The sequence below is a fragment of the Pipistrellus kuhlii genome, unplaced genomic scaffold (genome assembly GCF_014108245.1).
Source record: "Pipistrellus kuhlii isolate mPipKuh1 unplaced genomic scaffold, mPipKuh1.p scaffold_m20_p_6, whole genome shotgun sequence".
In the NCBI taxonomy this organism is placed as follows: domain Eukaryota; kingdom Metazoa; phylum Chordata; class Mammalia; order Chiroptera; family Vespertilionidae; genus Pipistrellus; species Pipistrellus kuhlii.
The window spans coordinates 69,352,133-69,369,772 of NW_023425562.1; the positions used below are offsets into that span (position 1 = coordinate 69,352,133).

At 44.6% G+C, this 17,640-nt stretch overlaps 1 protein-coding gene across 1 annotated transcript in view; it reads left to right on the plus strand.

The window, feature by feature from the left end:
* DTD1 (D-aminoacyl-tRNA deacylase 1) overlaps positions 1 to 17,640 on the plus strand; it is a 156,841-nt gene that overhangs the window by 26,561 nt on the left and 112,640 nt on the right. Inside the window, exon 4 of the mRNA XM_036418862.2 lies at positions 5,379 to 5,485. Within this exon, the coding sequence (XP_036274755.1) occupies positions 5,379 to 5,485 (107 nt within the window). The remainder of the gene's footprint in view (positions 1 to 5,378; positions 5,486 to 17,640) is intronic.

Consider the following 17,640-nt stretch of genomic DNA (forward strand, 5'->3'; position numbering starts at 1 on the left):
CAAACCGGTTTTGGCTGAAATCAAATCTTGATGAGTTCAGAAATTGCCCTCCTTGGTTTCTTATTCTGCTGCTCTTGGGGAAGGGGTGTCCATGCCCGATGGGCTGTTTCACACAGGAACCCATGTAGGTTCTTTGGGACTTCAGACACTGTATTGTCCTTGCACATGCTCACTTGCACCTCAGTGAGGGGACCAGGTAGCCTCTGATGCAGCTATCTCAGGCAGAACGATGGCAAGGACTGAGCCAAGACAAGCTGACAGTCAGAGAAAACCATGCTTTGAGCCTCTTTGTTGGGCATAAAGAGATGCGCCAAATCCATGCTCAGAATTTCAGCTCAGATGAGAATTTAACTTCATTACCATGTTAATTTTCATTTTCCCTCTCTGGTTGGGAACTAGGTGGCCCCATTTGGTGACAGGTGCCCTCACTCTCCTGTGAGGAGGTACTCTCTGTCCTCGGCTTATCCCCTGGTGCTTCTGGTCACAGAGTCCCATGCCTGAGATGCTTGCTGCTCAGAGGAGGCATCTCCCTTGAGTGGTCTGAACTGGAACGCAGCAGAGCCAAGCAGAGACCGCCCTTAAGGGTGACAAGCCTGGGACGAAGCCACAAGGGTCCTGGGACCACCTTTCCAGTTCCCTCCATGGCCCTGTATGTAGATGGAATTGGACAGTGGTTCTAATGCTGCCCACCTGGGCCTGGCCCTCGCTCTCTGAGGAATTTGGCTATCAGGGGTCTAAAGGCCTTAAAAGTATACCTTTTATCCAATGACCGAATGTTTCCCCAGCCATATCACTTAGAAAGTGCCATTCCTTGGACTGCTGGTCTCTGCTGATTCCCAGAGTCCTTGCCCCTGCTCCTAAGGCCCCCTGGAGCTGTGTCGGCTGCTGTCTTGGACTCCTTACCCCAGTGTGGCACCCTGCATTGGCTCAGCCCTCAAGGAGCACTCTGCCTCTGTTGAGGCAGCTCTGTGCTTATCAGACTTCAGGGCTCCAGGCATGATACAGGCCTGTGTGTAGACCAGACTCCTCCATGCCTGGCCCTCACCTCACCATATGCCTATTTTTGAGGCCTCAAGTTCCACACATTGCTGGATTTCTTGGTTCCCAGCCTGTACACAGATGTTGGGGTCTATTGGTAACCTTGTCTTCTCGCCTGCCCAGGCTCTCGATAGGTTGAAAGTAGAACAAAGGGGAAGCCTGGTGGCAGAGGGAGCCGCTTTGGGGTGTGCTCAGATGGGCTGGCCTGAGGCTCAGTGTCCAGTACTGGTGTCCAGGTCTGACCCCCAAAGATAGGTGAGCCCCAACCTGGTCACAGCCGTGCAGGGCAGGCTCTGGAGATGGAGAACATGGCCTTTTTTCCCCCTCTCAATTTTTCTCCAGTGGCTTGCTTTTTGTCCCCCACTTCTCTTATTTGCCCACCTACTACCATGGACAGCAGTAGGAGTGACTATTGTGTACTGTCCTGGCTACACCCCTCCCAAGGTGACTGTCCTATCATCCCACACCAAACTGGGCACGAGAGGCAGGGCAGGGCTTCTGAGGATGGTCATTGTTCAGAGCATTGTTCAAAGTGACGGGACGTCAGCCTTTGTAAGGAAAAGGGGTGCCCTGGCTTGGGGTCGGGGCCTCAGGCAGCTGTGCTGGAGACCAGGACGCAGCAGGTTTGGCTCCAGTGGGGTCTCCTGCCTGGCAGGTGGCACAAACGTACCTGATATATGCTCCTCCCCCAGCTCTGCACTCAACCCCAGGACTTGTTCTTGTAGAACAACTTGATTGTGCCACATGGGAGCCCAGAGGTAGTTTTGTAGCTATGAATGTCTCCTAAGATTATTTTAAACAAATATTTTTATTTTCCCTGGCTAATATAGTTTTTCTTGGGGGCTTTACTCTCTGATTTGGTCTGGAAAAAATGTTACCATTTTAAGACCCCTTTAAACCTGACTTTAGATTTATTGTCTGTACAAATGGAGATTTGGATAATAGCGCTGTTCTTAACGGGAGAGAAACAGGAAAAGAAAATAAAGTTCTTGCTTTGGAATGATAAACACAGTGAAGCATATGCCGTATATCCTGGCAACAGGAATTCAAGGTCGGAAATAATTTCTTTCCTCTTGAGTTTGCGTCAGCTTCCCTGAGGAGTGCAGAGACTGGAATTTGCTACTAATTGTAGCCATAATTTTAGCATGCAATTAAACACATGTTTCCTTCCCAGCTGATGTCTTTTTAGCTCTCTGACATGGATAAAACAAAAGCTCTGTAGATTTGAACGGCCATTTTAACCCGCTAGGAGGTAGGAAGTAGAGTAATACTGCCTTATAGCAATGGAGAACAGCATGGGTGCTGTTAATACAGTTTTCAGTATTTCTGAAGAAGCCAGCGGTTGCCATGTCCATTTTCCTAAGGTCCTCCATGAGCTTAAGGACCGTTTGACGGAGTGATACGAGGTGGGGAGGAATCAGAGGTGGAGACTGCGGTTGTGGTGGTGGTTGCAGAGGCTCAGAGAGGCCACCTCACTCTATGGAGGGTCTGGTGTCTGAGGGACCCTCGGACCCGAGAGCAGAGCCACTCCAGGCATCAGGCTGACCCGCCCTGGGCTGGTGTATCATTCACTGCTTTTCTCTGCCTTGGCCTCTCCAAGAGGGGCACTGGCACCGCAAAGGATGGTCCCTGTGAAACAAGGGCTCCCTGCCCGGAGCGTTTGGTAACTAACAGAGCAAAGAAACTAAATAGGTTTTTCTACTTATGGGTGTCTTAAGAGCCTGTCACATGCTGTGGTACCTAGAAGGAAGAGTTCAAAGCATGGTTGACCATTTATTTATTTATCTATTTATTTTATTATTTGAGAGAGGAAGGGAGAGGGGGAGAGAGATAGAAACATCATTGATGACAGAGAATCATTGATTGGCTGCCTCCTGCATGCCCCCCACTGGGGATTGAGCCCACAACCCAGGCATATGCCCTTGACTGGAATCGAATCTGGAACCCTTAAGTTCACAGGCTGACGCTCTATCCAGTAAGCCAAACCAGCCAGGGCACGACCATGGCATTCTTTGTTCAAGGAACACCTTTCAGGCTGCAGTTGGGGAAGTGTCACTCTGGTTGTATGGAGCCTCTTGAGCACGACTTTTCGTAATAAAGGCAAACACTGATTTTTCACACTTCCTGTCCTAGCCTCAGTCCCAAGCACTTCCATGCATGGTCCTCTCTGACATTTCTTCCTGTTACTCTCCCTGTGATGCAGGTGAGAAACTTATCTATTGAGAGGCTAAGCAACGTGCTCAAGGGGCTGGGCCTGTCCTATTTTCCAGCCTGAGTCTTGGTTGACCTTTAAGTGTTGGACCCTGTATAGGCTCATCTGAGAAGCCTTTCTGATTTCCTTCCTATCCCCCAAGACAGGGACTCTGACTCTTCCCTGGTCTCAGGGCCAGAACCTCTCACGGTTTGCGTGCAGCACTACGTCACCATCATGATGTGCCCATTTGTTCTTCACATTAGACTGCCTGTGCCTTTGAGCTGGGTCTTCAGGCTCTAGCACAGGGGCTGGCACAGTTGCTGTGAGTGAAAAGTGGTGAGTGATTCTTAAACATGGACTTGATCTCATACACTCTCTTTGCTCCGTAATGGTGGGTGGGAGCAAGAGTTCTTGGCGGTTTTCGGTTTCTGAGGACTCAATAACTTTACTCTGTGGATCCAACTTTTTTTTTTTTTTAAATTTTCGATTTATCAGAGGTGGTAAGCAAGTAATCCTCCCTAGTGTCAAAAACAGTGTGTTCCCTACTCTAAGAATCACCAGCAGTGTTTAGGCCCAGCGCTTAACAGAGGTCCTTGGATGGATGGAGTTGATGTTCTGACTAATCTATGATAACATCTCTCAAAGCGTATTCCTGGTTTTCTTTATAAATGTAAGTCAGCTTTCGGGGATTAATCAGACACAGTTGAGTGGGTTTGGGTGTTAAAACAGAAAACTGGGAACAGAACACACTGAGGTGCTCTCTTTGGGGCAGCCTGTGGCCAGTTTGACTGCATTTTCTGGAAACAGGATCATCTGCTGCCTCAGTGGGGTAAGGAGGGGACACAGGCAGGGAGAGATGGGCGGCCCCCAGCTCTGGGCAGTCCCATCCTGTGAGGAGTGAGGCATCTCCTCAGTTCTCTGCCCTGAGAAGCCGTCTGTAGTTTGACTGGCCTTTTGACCCCACAGTGAGGGAGCAGGACCTTCTTTCTACCATGTGGGCCTGTGGGTCAGTTACAGGGATGTTTATGAGACTGTTTTTAGAGACCATCCTAAGCTTTCTTTTTCTTTACATTTAAATTGTTTAAAAATTATGAAACATACAGAAAATGAATACCTGTGTACTCACTACCCAGTTGGTCATATTTATTTCAGATCTCTCTCAAATCCCACCACCTTCTACCTTCTCTTCAGTATGAATGCTGTTACTATCCTGTATTTGCATTTGTCTTTCCTGCCCATGTTTTTTTTGACACACACACACACACACACACACACACATCCATAAATAATATAACTTGTTTTGATGTTTAAAAGTATCATAAATGGCCGAAACTGGTTTGGCTCAGTGGATAGAGCATCGGTCTTCGGACTGAAAGGTCCCAGGTTCGATTCCAGTCAGGGGCATGTACCTTGGTTGCGGGCATATCCCCAGTAGGGGGTGTGCAAGAGGGAGCTGATTGATGACTCTCTCTCATCGATGTTTCTAACTCTCTATCTCTCTCCTTTCCTCTCTGTAAAAAATCAATAAAATGTATTTTAAAAAAAGTATCATAAATGATATAATGATGCGTCCTTCTTACAAATTCCTTTTATAAAGATTGTATTATGTTTTTGCGATTTGCCATGTTGACAGATGTGGCTGCCTTACAGTATTCCATTGAGGAATTGAGGTAGTGTTTATGAATTCATCCCCCACTGAGGGGACAGTCAGATTGGTCCATTACTTTCTTATATCAATATAAACACTGCCAAAATGAACCTTTGAGTGTTTCCATTTGTTTAAGAGTTTCTAGGGTAGTCTCACCAAAGAATTCCAAGGTTGTAGGCTTCCTTCACATTGAACTTTACTGGGTATAGCACCAAAATGCCCTCTAATTACTTATACCAGTTTACTCTCCTGCCATTTTTCAGTCCTCTAACCCATACTTTCCCCACCCTTCATGTTACCAGGTCTTTTCATTCTTGCCAAGTCTATAGCAAGTGTGTGTGGTGTGGCACCTCTGCTGTTTAATTTTGTATTTACCTCACCACTGGGGGGTGGACCATTCCTCCACCCCAGGCTTCTGATTTTACTGACATAGGTGTGCTTTATCGATGGGTAATCTGGGGTTTCCATCTCTTGTAACTGTTTGCATTGCTCTTTCAGATGGCAAGTTTGGTGCCCACATGCAAGTCCACATTCAGAATGATGGGCCTGTGACCATACAACTGGAATCTCCAGCTCCTGGCGCTTCTACCTCCGACCCAAAGCAGGTAAATCTGGCGTTTGGATTTGTTCCCCGGGTGCCGGTAACATCTTTTGGCTTCAGCTTAGTCCCTGGAGCAGTTCTCAATCTGGTGGACACAATACTTCATTGCAGAATTTAATACATCCCTTCTCATCTGCTCACACCTGCCCCCATAGTGCTGTGGCAGGCAGGGACAGCACTTCTGCCTTGCCTCTGCCTGACTTTGGAATCCAGAGAAAATGCCCTTTACAGAGAGCCCAGTTCTCTCTGTTCTCTGGCGAGGTGCTTTTTCACCCACACGCCACTGGGTGGCAGCAGAGTAGCGGCACAAATCCCCTTGGCTCTGGATTGGCAGGTTCGCCCATTCAGAATGGCTACCTGGATTGGGTTTTATCCCAGGTGTAAGCAGATGTGTCAGCTGAGGTTCTTTTAACACCTAATTTTCCTAAAGCAATATCTGACCTAGATTTTCTGCCAACTCAGTAAGCTTTCAGAAAATATTAAAATTAAACTTGAGAAAGGAGCTCTGTTGATCGTCCTTGTAATTTGTGTTCTCTCATAGACACTCAACACTTCTAAAGGCTTTAATTAACACAAACACTTAATAGCCTTCCAAAAAGGGGAGCAGGCAGGAAGAGGAGTGAGAACTGAAGGGACATTCCTGTTTTTGCCTCCCTCCTTGCTAAGAGGCTGGGAAGCAGAATGATGCAATAGATGCGGGGAAGCATTATATAAACTTAAAGCTCTGTGACCTGTTCAAAGTTATAATTTTCACAGGGAACATCACCTTTCTCTTTTGTTACTGATTCTTGGCTTGAGAGAGCATCAGGAACACGTCTGATGCAGCAGTGCTAGACTCCAGAGGTGATAATTGAGGTCACTGGAATTACCGATAACATTAAAGAAATCGCAAAACATCCACATGAAAATTTAAACTTTTTTATTTTTTTAAAATATATTTTATTGATTTTGTACAGAGAGGAAGGGAGAGAGATAGAGAGCTAGAAACATCGATGAGAGAGAGTCATCGATCAGCTGCCTCCTGCACACCCCCCACTGGTGATATGCCCGCAGCCAAGGTACATGCCCCTGACCGGAATCGAACCCGGGTCCCTCAGTCCCCAAGCCGACGCTCTATCCATTGAGCCAAACCGGTCTCAGCAAAAATTTAAACTTTTTATATGAAATAATTTGAGACAGAAAATTGAAAAAGGAGTCAGAGTTTTCATAAACCCTTTGCCCAGATTCCCTGAATTTTGCTATCATTCATAGTACACTGTCTTTCATAGTACATTGTCTTTCATAGTACACTGATCAAAACATTGAAATTAATACAATACTCTTAACTATACAACAAACCTTATTGAAATTTCACTAGTTTTCCCCAATGTCCTTTTTCTGTTTCAGGATATCCCCACATTGTATCCAAGTAGTCTTCTCCAGTCTGTGACATCCCCTGTCTTTCCTTTTCTCTCTTGGCCTTGACACTTTCCAAGAACACTGGTCTGCTGTTTTGAGGCATGTTCCTCAGTTTGGGTTTTCTGCAATTGCATCGAGATGTTGTACTTTGACAGGAATAGCAAATAGCACAGAAGTGAACTTGGGCCCTTTTTAGTGTAAAATAGGAGGTGCACGATATTAGATTGTCTTGTTATAGGTGATGTGAGCCTTGATTCCTTGGTTAAGATGGACTCTGCCAGATTTTTCCACTCTACAATTAATTTCAGCCTCTCTCCCTTGCCTGCCCTCTTGCTCATTCATGGCAATTGACTCTGTTTCACGGAGAAAGAAGCTATGGCTGGCACTGCCCTCCATTCCCTCTTCCTGCCCTGGCAGCTGAGGCCGCATCCCCCTCTCCCACCCCAGACTGGTACATAATTTGTGAGGCTCAGGGCAAAATGAACTGAGGCAGCCCCTTTAAAAAAATTCTAAGGAATCTGAAGATGGTAAACTGGCCTTTTGATCCCACAGTGAGGGTGGTGCCCTTCTGAATGGGGGCCCTGCCTGTGTGAGTGCACAGGTTGTGCACCTTTGGAGCCAGGTTAATGAGGGCCATGGAGCTCTTCTCCTCCTCCCCTGCCTCCCCTTCTATCTTCTCAGCAGCCTTCACCAAGCCCTTTGTCCTCTTGTCAAGTCAGTTGGTCTCTTTCATTCATTTGTGTTTTTTTTTTTTTTTTAAATATGGTTTTTATTGATTTCAGAGAGAAAGGGAGAGGGAGAGAGAGAGAAACATCAATGATGAGAGAGAATCATTGATCGGCTACCTCCTTCATGTCCCCCAATAGGGATCGAGTCTACAACCCAGGAATGTGCCCTGACTGGGAATCGAACCATGAACTCCTGGTTCATGAGAGAATCATTGATCCGCTGTCTCCTGCTAGCCCCACACTGGGGATCAAGCCACAACCCCGGCCTTCACCAGAATCGAACCTGGGACCCTTCAGTCCCCTGGCCAGCACCACATATTGAGCCAAACCCGCTAGGGCCCGTTGGCTTTTAAATATTCCTAGGAATCTCCGTTTGAGAAGTACCTCCATTTTCTTTCTTCTTCCTGCCTCTTCAGTGTACTGCTCTCATCTGCAGAGACTCTCACTGAGTTCCCCAGCGACCTCCATGTTGCTTTGTGTCATGACTATGAACTAGAAGGCCCACCTGACTTGACCACTCGGCAAACTTCTAATGAGGCATGCTTACATAACTTATTAGGATAAGAAAGTCTCTTATTAGTTATTTCTAGATCTTTTAGAAGCCTTTTTTTCTTAATTGTCCTGTGTCCGTTTCAATTATTTATACAAGTTAGCTGACCGGACCCTGAAGGCTCAGACTCTGGAAAACTGCGCAGATTTCTGTCCTCCGACTGTCCAGTAGGTGGCGATGGGTAGGCATGGAAGGGGCCCATGTGATGGCTGCTGGCCTTACCTATGGCCTTTCTCTGCCTTTCCATCCTCAGTAAGACGGGACTCCCTTTGGGCAGGAAGCTAATTTGTTTATTTCTATGTTGGTAGGAAGACTGCAGCCAAATTCTTTTCAGTGATAGGTATTTATATCCACTGAGCTTTTAATTCTAAATGTTTTATTTTCCCGTTACGTTCAGCCACTGTAGTAGTGAAAACTGCAACCATTACAAAGGAATGATTCCTTTGGCAAGTTTTTAAATGTAGGTTCTTTAACCATCTGAACAAATGAACAATGTGTGTGTGTGTGTGTGTGTGTGTGTGTACATCGAGTGTCTTTTTTGTATACAATGGTGTGGTGGCACTGTGAGGCCACATAGTCTCTGCTCTCAGGGATGGGTTTAGGGCAACATAAACTTGGAAGGTTAGTAACAGTGAAAGAGGTAAAGAATGGTACATGTCAACTTAGGACATGCCACAGCCCATCATGCCATGCTTTTCTTCAAGCTGAGGCCTGAGTGCCCAGCCTTCTGTGGTTCTCCGCTACCTGCTTTACAGCCAGCAGTTCCTCACTCTCTTACACTTTACCTAATCTTGGCTCCGTCTGTTCTACGAACAGGTTGAACTCTTTCCTACCTCTGGGCTCTGGGCTCAATGTCATTGTCTCCTCTTCAGAGGAGGTCCTCTGACCCCCTTGATTCCAGCGAGCCCCCGACAGCTACTCTGTCACGCTGCTCTGATGATTTATGTCATAGCACTTAGCACCATCTGTTATCTGCTTGTTTCCACTCTCCTCATCTGTCCGCACCCTCCTAACATTTAAGCTTCCTGAGTCTTGTCCGCTGCTGTGCCTGCCCCAGGAGGTGAGCCGGGTGTAGTTGGTTTTGGAATTATGTGTCATGGGCCTGTGAACAGTGACATCTGTGAATGCCCTGAGTTCTGAGAAGGCTGGTGTCACTGCTGTCACCACCGAGCTGGAGAGGCCCCTGGGGACTGGAGGTGCTAGCTGATCTTGAAGGATGCAGAGGAGAGGAGGCATCTCGGTTGCTGTTTCCAAGCTTGTGCTGCACACAGGGGTAGGCCCTTGTTTGTAAGAGTTCCAGAGCTCTGTGCTGGGGTGAGGCAGCTACTGCTCTGAAGGCCGGACTGGTGAAGGTGACTCGTTGTTTGCCTTAGCCAGATCTGCTTTCGGAGCTGGCCACTGAAGCCTCTGCCATTTTGCCATGGCTGGATCACACTGTCCAGGGCCCTTACAGGCTGCTGTGTGGTCCCATCATGTGCCCTGACAGTGAGAAGTCGGAGGAAGAGATTACATTTTTGTTCTGAAGGACATTCTTCTAAAGGGAATAGGGAGTAGAAGTGGTAGCAGAACCACCAGACAGAAGCTGTTCTCCCTGTTGCATTTAAAACAAAATGTTTTTATTGATTTCAGAGAGGAAGAGAGAGATAGAAACATCAACGATGAGAGAGAATCATCGATTGGCTGCCTCCTGCATGTCCCCTACTGGGCTTCGAGCCCATAACCCTGGCATGTGCCCTTGACTGGAATCGAAACTGGGACCCTTCAGTCTTCAGTCTGCAGGCTGATACTCTATACACTGAGCCAAACCAGCGAGAGCTGCATTTTTATGGAAGAACGTGTTCCTGGTAGGTAGATCCTGATTATTGCTTAGAAAAGATTGCTGAATGTGGTCGAGACCGGTTTGCCTCAGTGGATAGAGCGTCGGCCTGCGGACTGAAAGGTCCTGGGTTTGATTCCGGGCAAGGGCACGTTCCTGGTTGCGGGCACATCCCCAGTAGGGGGTGTGCAAGAGGCAGCTGATTGATGATTCTCTCTCATCGATGTTTCTAACTCCCTGTCCCACTCTCTTCCTCTCTGTGAATAAATCAATAAAATATATTATAAAAAAAAAAGATTGCTGAATGTGAATTCTTCTGTAGGTGACTAGATATCAGGAGATTTCAATACCCTGACAGTAGAAACTGTTTTTGCTCTTGTTTTAATCTTAAATGCTTTCTCTTTAGTTGGGGTGGGGAGTTGCCTGGGTCTCACATGAGTGAGGTTGCATGTGTAGGAGAGCAGATGGGGGTTTTCCTGGGCAGGAGGGGCATTTATAAGTGAAGGGCTCTTCCTGAAGCCCAGGCCCCACGTAGTTTATAATGTTGCCATTAATAATTTATATTATCATTTATTTAATGGAATTGAAAGATTCCCTAAATTGAAATGCTGGAAGGAGATGAAGAAATAAACTTCCAGATAGTCTTTGAATTATCTCATGCGGTTATTGGTAAATCACTGGGGTAAGCTGACCAGTGAAAAATGGTACCTGGCTTCTAATTTTATGATTCTCTGAATATCGCCATCACTCTTATTCTCCTCTCTGTACACTTGTCTTATCATCAACATTCATCATTATGCCTGGAAACTGTGGAAAGTCCAGATTGAGACATTCATGATTTCTGTAGGATTGGGAAGAAAGAAATAGGGTGGATAGTGAAGTGGGAAAAGAACTCCTTTTGATTTCATTTATTTGTTCTTCCAGTGACAGGGGCAGCCTTTTCACTGATACTTGCTGTGGATTCCAGACTAGGACACAGGTGGCAGCTTCATCGCAGGTGCACAAAGATGGGCTCACAATCCCTATACATTTCAGTTTGAGGGACAAATCTAATGAGCAGTATTCTGCATATAAGTAAGAATTATGTTGATGCCTATAAGTTTGCATTTCTTAAAAAATTAAAAAAACACACATATTTTTATTGATTTCAGAGAGGAAAGAAGGAGAGAGAGAGAAACATCAATGATGAGAGAGAATCACTGATCTGCTGGAGATCAAGCTCACAACCTCAGGCATATGCCCTGACCAGGGATTGAACCATGACCTCCTACTTCATAGGTTCAGGCTCAACAACTGAGTCATGCCGCTGGGCTACGTTTCTTCATAGACAGACCTTTATTTAATGTAGGTTTTCTCTTTTTTATTTTTGTTTTAGAATTGAACTCCACATGCTAGTTCCTCAGTTTTTGTTGGTTTCAACTCAGTTTTTGCAGGGCCTGAGCCAACTTGCCACGAGTGTGTGCTTCTGAGTGGCTGCCAAAATGATACTGAGATCCTGTCCTTTATTCTAATGATTAGTTGCATTGATTTATTGAACACACATTGATTGAGGGTCTATTTTTTTTTTTTACTGGTGTTACTAAAACAAAAGTGGACACTTAGCAAGAGCCTCTTCGTGACAGAGTTTTTGTTATTGCTCTTATTCATCTTTGTCACAATCATGCTGGGCATGGTGGTGACCTGAGTCCTGGGTCCTCACCTGCTGCACAGAGGGTGTCCCAGCATGTCAGGGCTAGCACCTGCCAGACCTCTTGGGTTGAGGAGTCACCCCTGGTTTTTCTTCAGTGTGAACACCCACTTTCCTGAGTTAGGAGACAGCGCAGCCCTCTGCAGAGAGGATTGAGTGTGTAGGCAGGTTGGCTCCTGACCTCTGCCCCCTAGCAGCCAGAATGTATATCCTGCTAGTGGGGGTACCCTGCCCGGGGCATGCATATCTGGCTGGCAGAAAAATTGGGATCCTTGTAGATGTATGTAGATGTTTCTGAGCAGGCTGGCTTTTCCTAGGTGCGGAGGTGCAACGGATCGCTTTTATTTCAGCATTTTAATTTAATTTGTCCCGGCTGGTACACCATAGAATTAAAAAGAAGCCTTTCCAGGAGATCTATGCCTGTGACTCTCTGCCTGGTGACCCACTGATGGATTGACCACTCAATTGACCTTTATCTGATTTTAAATCCATAGCATATGTTACCAAAATTGTAAATGCTGAAGTTTGTTCCCTGCTATTGGAATATGGCTGATAAATTAAAAACTATGATCTCCTCTCTGCCTTTGGCACCTAAAGCATTTCTAATCTCCAACTAGAGGAAAACACTCAATTTGCTTTTAACGTATCTCCTAGGGCACTGATGGGTCAATGCATTAAAGGGCTTTATTTATTTATTCCTGTGTATGTGTTTTGGGAAGATTCTAAATTATTTTAATCTTCTAATATCATTGGTGGATATGTTAAAAAAGTTGGTCTCTAAGAGAAGGAAACTTCTTTCCTTACTGACTTGACCTGCTGGAGATTAATTAGCATCTTATTTTATTCCCAGAGGGAGGAGGTAAAGTTTATCCTCTGTGGATTTGTACATTGAACACAGCAATAATTTAATTAGACAGACTCAAGGTTTAACCCTTTGCACTCCGCTGTCCCCTCTCAGGGGACATTGGAATTCTAGCATATCATTCGGATGTTCCCTCTCAGGGGGGACATTGCAGTTTATTAGTGATTACGGGGAATTGAGTTAATTCAACGCACGTGTCCGCCGCAAAGTAGCGTCGAGTAGCTGGTAGACAATGTCCAGAATGGTTCGGAGTGCAAGGGGTTAAATTTGGGATTCTCAGCTTTTTAGCTAATTTGGTAGGCACTTTCTAGCCTCAGGCAAATGTAAAAAATATTGTGTAGGTCAGTGATGTTTTGTAGGAAGCCTTGTCCAAACATTTGCTTTACTAACATGGAGAGGGAAGAATGATCTGAAGTGATAGAAATAAAAAATAATTTTTTCAAAAAGGACTGCCAATGGATAAAACACTCATCTGCACAGAAGTGGTGCAGTCTGACTGAAAGGGCTTTATATCTTTTTTATTTTTATTTTTTTAATATAGTTTATTTATTTTTATTTTAAAAAAAATATATTTTATTGATTTTTTTTTACAGAAAGGAAGGGAGAGAGATAGAGAGTTAGGAACATCGATGAGAGAGAGTCATCAATCAGCTGCCTTTTGCACATCCCCTAATGGGGATGTGCCCACAACCAAGGTACATGCCCTTAACCGGAATCGAACCTGGGACCTTTCAGTTCGCAGACCAATGCTCTATCCACTGAGCCGAACCGGTTTTGGCTATTTATTTATTTTTAATATAGTTTATTGATTTTTCACAGAGGGGAAGGGAGAGAGATAGTTAGAAACATCGATGAGAGAGAACCATCTATCAGCTGCCTCCTGCACGCCCCCCTACTGGGGATGTGTCCGCCACCAAGGTACATGCCCTCGACCGGATATCGAATCCTGGACCCTTGAGTCCACAGGTCGACGCACTGAGCCAAACCGGCTTCGGCTATGTCTTTAAAAAAAAAATTTTTTTATTGATTTTATACAGAGAGGAAGGGAGAGGGATAGAGAGCTAGAAACATCAATGATAGAGAGAAACATTGATCAGCCACCTCCTGCACACCTCCCACCAGGGATGTGCCCGCAACCAAGGCACGTACCTCCGACTGGAATCGAACCTAGGACCTCTCAGTCCGCAGGCCGACGCTCTATCCACTGAGCCAAACCGGTTTCGGCAGGGCTTTATCTTTTTTAATAAGTTGATATCTAAGAGAAGGGAAGGATAGGTAAGTGGGGTGTGAATTCGGTCAAGTGGACTTTTAAGGGGATCACGACTAGCTCTGGGCTTGTCTTCCAAGTTTTTTTGTGTATCTGTGTGTGAGTGCCCTTTTCTGGGAGGGTCTAGGGCTTGCATCTGATTCTTGGAAGGCCCCAAAAGTGAAGGTGCTGGTGGTGTGGGACTGTTGTGTTCAAGGATTTCGTACTCACTCTCCACCAGATTCACTCAGGAAGTGTTCGTGGTCCTCAGAGGGCTGTTTGACAACCTCTGGCTTCAAGCCACTGAGGGTGCATATTAAGTCGTAGAGTGTTGCCGAAACCGGTTTGGCTCAGTGGATAGAGCATCAGCCTGCGTACTGAAAGATCCCACGTTCGATTCCGGTCAAGGGCATGTACCTTGGTTGCGGGCACAACTCCGGTAGGTGGTGTGCAGGAGGCAGCTGATAGATGTTTCTCTCTCATCGATGTTTCTGGCTCTCTATCTCTTTCCCTTCCTCTCTGTAAAAAAATCAATAAAAATATATATATTAGAAAAAATGTAGAGTGTTGGCACTAGTCTCCTATCCCCAGGTTTTCTGGAAAACCTGGGGATAGGAGACTAGTGCCAACATAGTCTCATATCTGGTTGTGGAAGCAGAAGAGTAACCACAGTTCAGAAAACCTGGGGATAGGAGACTAGTGCCAACATAGTTGCATATCTGGTTGTGGAAGCAGAAGAGTAGCCGATTTATGTTTTTAACCGGTTCTTCATGAGCTCGTCAAGCACACCGATGTTTGAGAACCACTGGACCTGAGGAGATTGGAGCTCGCCATGTTTATCTGCTCTAGGTGTTGGTCTCCTCTGGACCACCCTGTCCTCTGCTCCCCCACCCTCAGCTGAAATGTCTAAAAATACTTTATGCTTTATAATTTGTATTACTGCAGCTGCCAGGAAGCAAGATGTTGAGGCTTGATTATTGAGGTCATATGTGAGGCTGTTCTTATTCATCAATGCCTCTTGGCCCCTTAACCACCCCTCTACCCCCCTGTACACACAGCGGCGATGAAAGTATTCCCAAAGCCTTCCTGATACAATTACAGATGTGTCAGGGAAAAGCTGGTAGAGCAACAACAGCTCAATCAATACGTTAGTGACTGATGCTGGGTCTCTATGCTGAGTGACAGTGAGGCCTGTGCTGGTAGAATAACTTGTTTCTTAAGAGAGATGAACCCACTGAGTGGGTTCCCCAGTGGCGGGGTGAGATTGCAGTGGAAGAGCCTTTTAAGATTTTTAGTTGAAAAGCTATTTATAAATCTCTTAGTTTTTTTGTTGTTTTTTTTTTTTGTACCAGACATGGATGGAATACCCTACTCATCGGTCGACTTATTGACCGGACTAGAATAAAAACTCAGGATGATCAACACTTAAGTTTTGTTTTGAGAATTGCATTTTATTGAAATGTATAAATGTCAAGACTTTATGGGCAGCTGGCTAAGCATTTATAAGGGTTGAGACATTGTTAAGGGTTCATATTTTATTGTTCATTTCTAAATCTAAGTGTTTGGAGCTTGTCAGAGGGAAAAATAGATTTCTTTTTGGGAGAATACATTTCCAGGTGCTCACTGAACTTGGATATTTTGGGAAGTAATTGTCAGAAGGGCGGTAGCAGCTCCTGAGCAGAGCAGAACTCCAGGCTGGAGGAGGTGCTTGTGCCTGGACGCCGTGTGCCTTTGGCCGGTGGCAGGCCAAGGGCCTCACAATTGCTGCCTGCCTTATTCCATCCCCTCAGTCATTTTTGTCCATCTGAAATGCAGACTAGCACTCCCATGAAGATTCTTTACATAGAGTGCTTTACTTTGACCATTTTCCATAAAATGTGAAGGTACTTTCTTTTTCTATTTTTAATTGTGAAAGCGAATCCCGGAAGCCTCAGTTTCTGTGGAATGGAAAGATTTGAGTTTGTGGCCTTGTTTCCATTTTCTACTCCTCCTGCTCCGTTGGGAACATGCTGCCCACAGAGTATGCCCAGCAGTGGCTCTGCTCTGAGTCGCTGCACAGTTGGATGCAGAGGGAGGGCGCAGGCTGTTATTAACGCCTGGTGTCACTGCTGGGTTATGGAATCTTGAGCAGATAAGTACATTTTCTATAAATTTCATTTCAAAATCCAGACTAGATCTGGCTTTATGCTCTGTGTATTCTTTTTTGTTTGTCTGTTTCATGTTGTCCCTTTGCCTCCTTCACTTTCTCCTGGGAAGAGCCATGCAAGTAATGTGTTAACTTGGAATTGCTAGTATAGAAATCTTTTTTATTTATAAGTTTTTTATAGTAGTCCTGGGTAGAAAGGTATTTTTATAGAGACAGTTCTTTTACTGTCTTTTATTTTTCTCATGAGTCCATAAAATAACATTTTATTTATTATTATTTAAAAAAATATATTTTATTGATTTTTTACAGAGAGAAAGAGAGGGGGATAGAGAGTTAGAAACATCGATGAGAGAGAAACATCAACCAGCTGCCTCCTGCACACTCCCCACTGGGGACATGCCTGCAACCAAGGTACATGCCCTTGACCGGAATCGAACCTGGGACCTCTCAGTTCGCAGGCCAATGCTCTAACCACTGAACCAAACATATTATATCAATTTTTTGTTATATATAATAGGTAAAATCACTATCCATTAAAAATTAGAAATTTAAGATATATTAAAGACGCTTTTAACTATAATCTCTCATTCTCAGAGGCAACACCATTAATAAGTTCTATGTATTATCTTCCAGACTTATTAAAAAAATGTTTACCCACATTTATACATATTCATAGAAAATACATGGTATCTCTGGGAGTATGTATATAATAAAAATTTTAAAAATTGTAGTAAAATGTACATTCAATATAACTTACCATTTTAACCATTCAAATATGTTTTTATTGATTTTAGAGAGGAAGGGAAGAGATAGAAACATTGATAATGACAGAGAAACATCGGTTGCTGCCTCCTGCACACCCCCTACTGGGGATCAAGCCTGCAACCTGGGCATGTGCTCTGACTGGGAATCAAGTCAGTGACCTCTTGGTTCATGAATTCATTCTCAATCACTGAGCCACACCAGCTGGGCTAACCATTTTGCAATTTTTAAGTTTATAATTCAGTGGCATTAAGGACATGCTGTTGTATAGCCATCACCACCATCCATGTCCAGAACTTTCTTATTTTTTTAAAATTAAATTATTATCTGTGTACATATTTTAACATTGTCCTCCCTTCCATACATACCCTCCCTCCCCAGAGACTTTCTCATTTTTCTAAATTGATATTCTATTAATTAAACACTAACTGCCTATTCCTCTCCTTCCAGCCTGTCTTTAGGTATCTAAATACCTAAAAGAGGCAGCCATTTGATGTTTCCTTTTTCCACTTAGCATAATGTCTTCAGAGTTCATCTGTGTTGTAGAATGTATCAGAATTTCATTCATTTTTAAATCTGAATAATATTTCATTGTATGCATAAACCACATTTGTTTAACCGTTCATCTGTTGATGGCCCTTTGAGTAGTTTACAGTTTTGGCTGTTGTACATATGAACAATGCTGCTGTGAACATTGGTGTACAGATATCTCTCCAAGTCCCTGCCTTCAATTATTTTGTGGAATTGCTGGATCATATTCATAATTCTTTGTTTAAATTTTTGACTAATTGCCCTATTATTTTCCACTATGGCCACATCATTTGCATTCCTACTATCAATGCATAGGGTTCTCATTTCCCAACATCCTTGCCAACACTTAACTTTTTTGTTTTCTATAATAGCCATCCCAATGGACTTTTTTCCTGAACCAGTTGAAAAAAGTTGCATACCTGATGCCTCACCA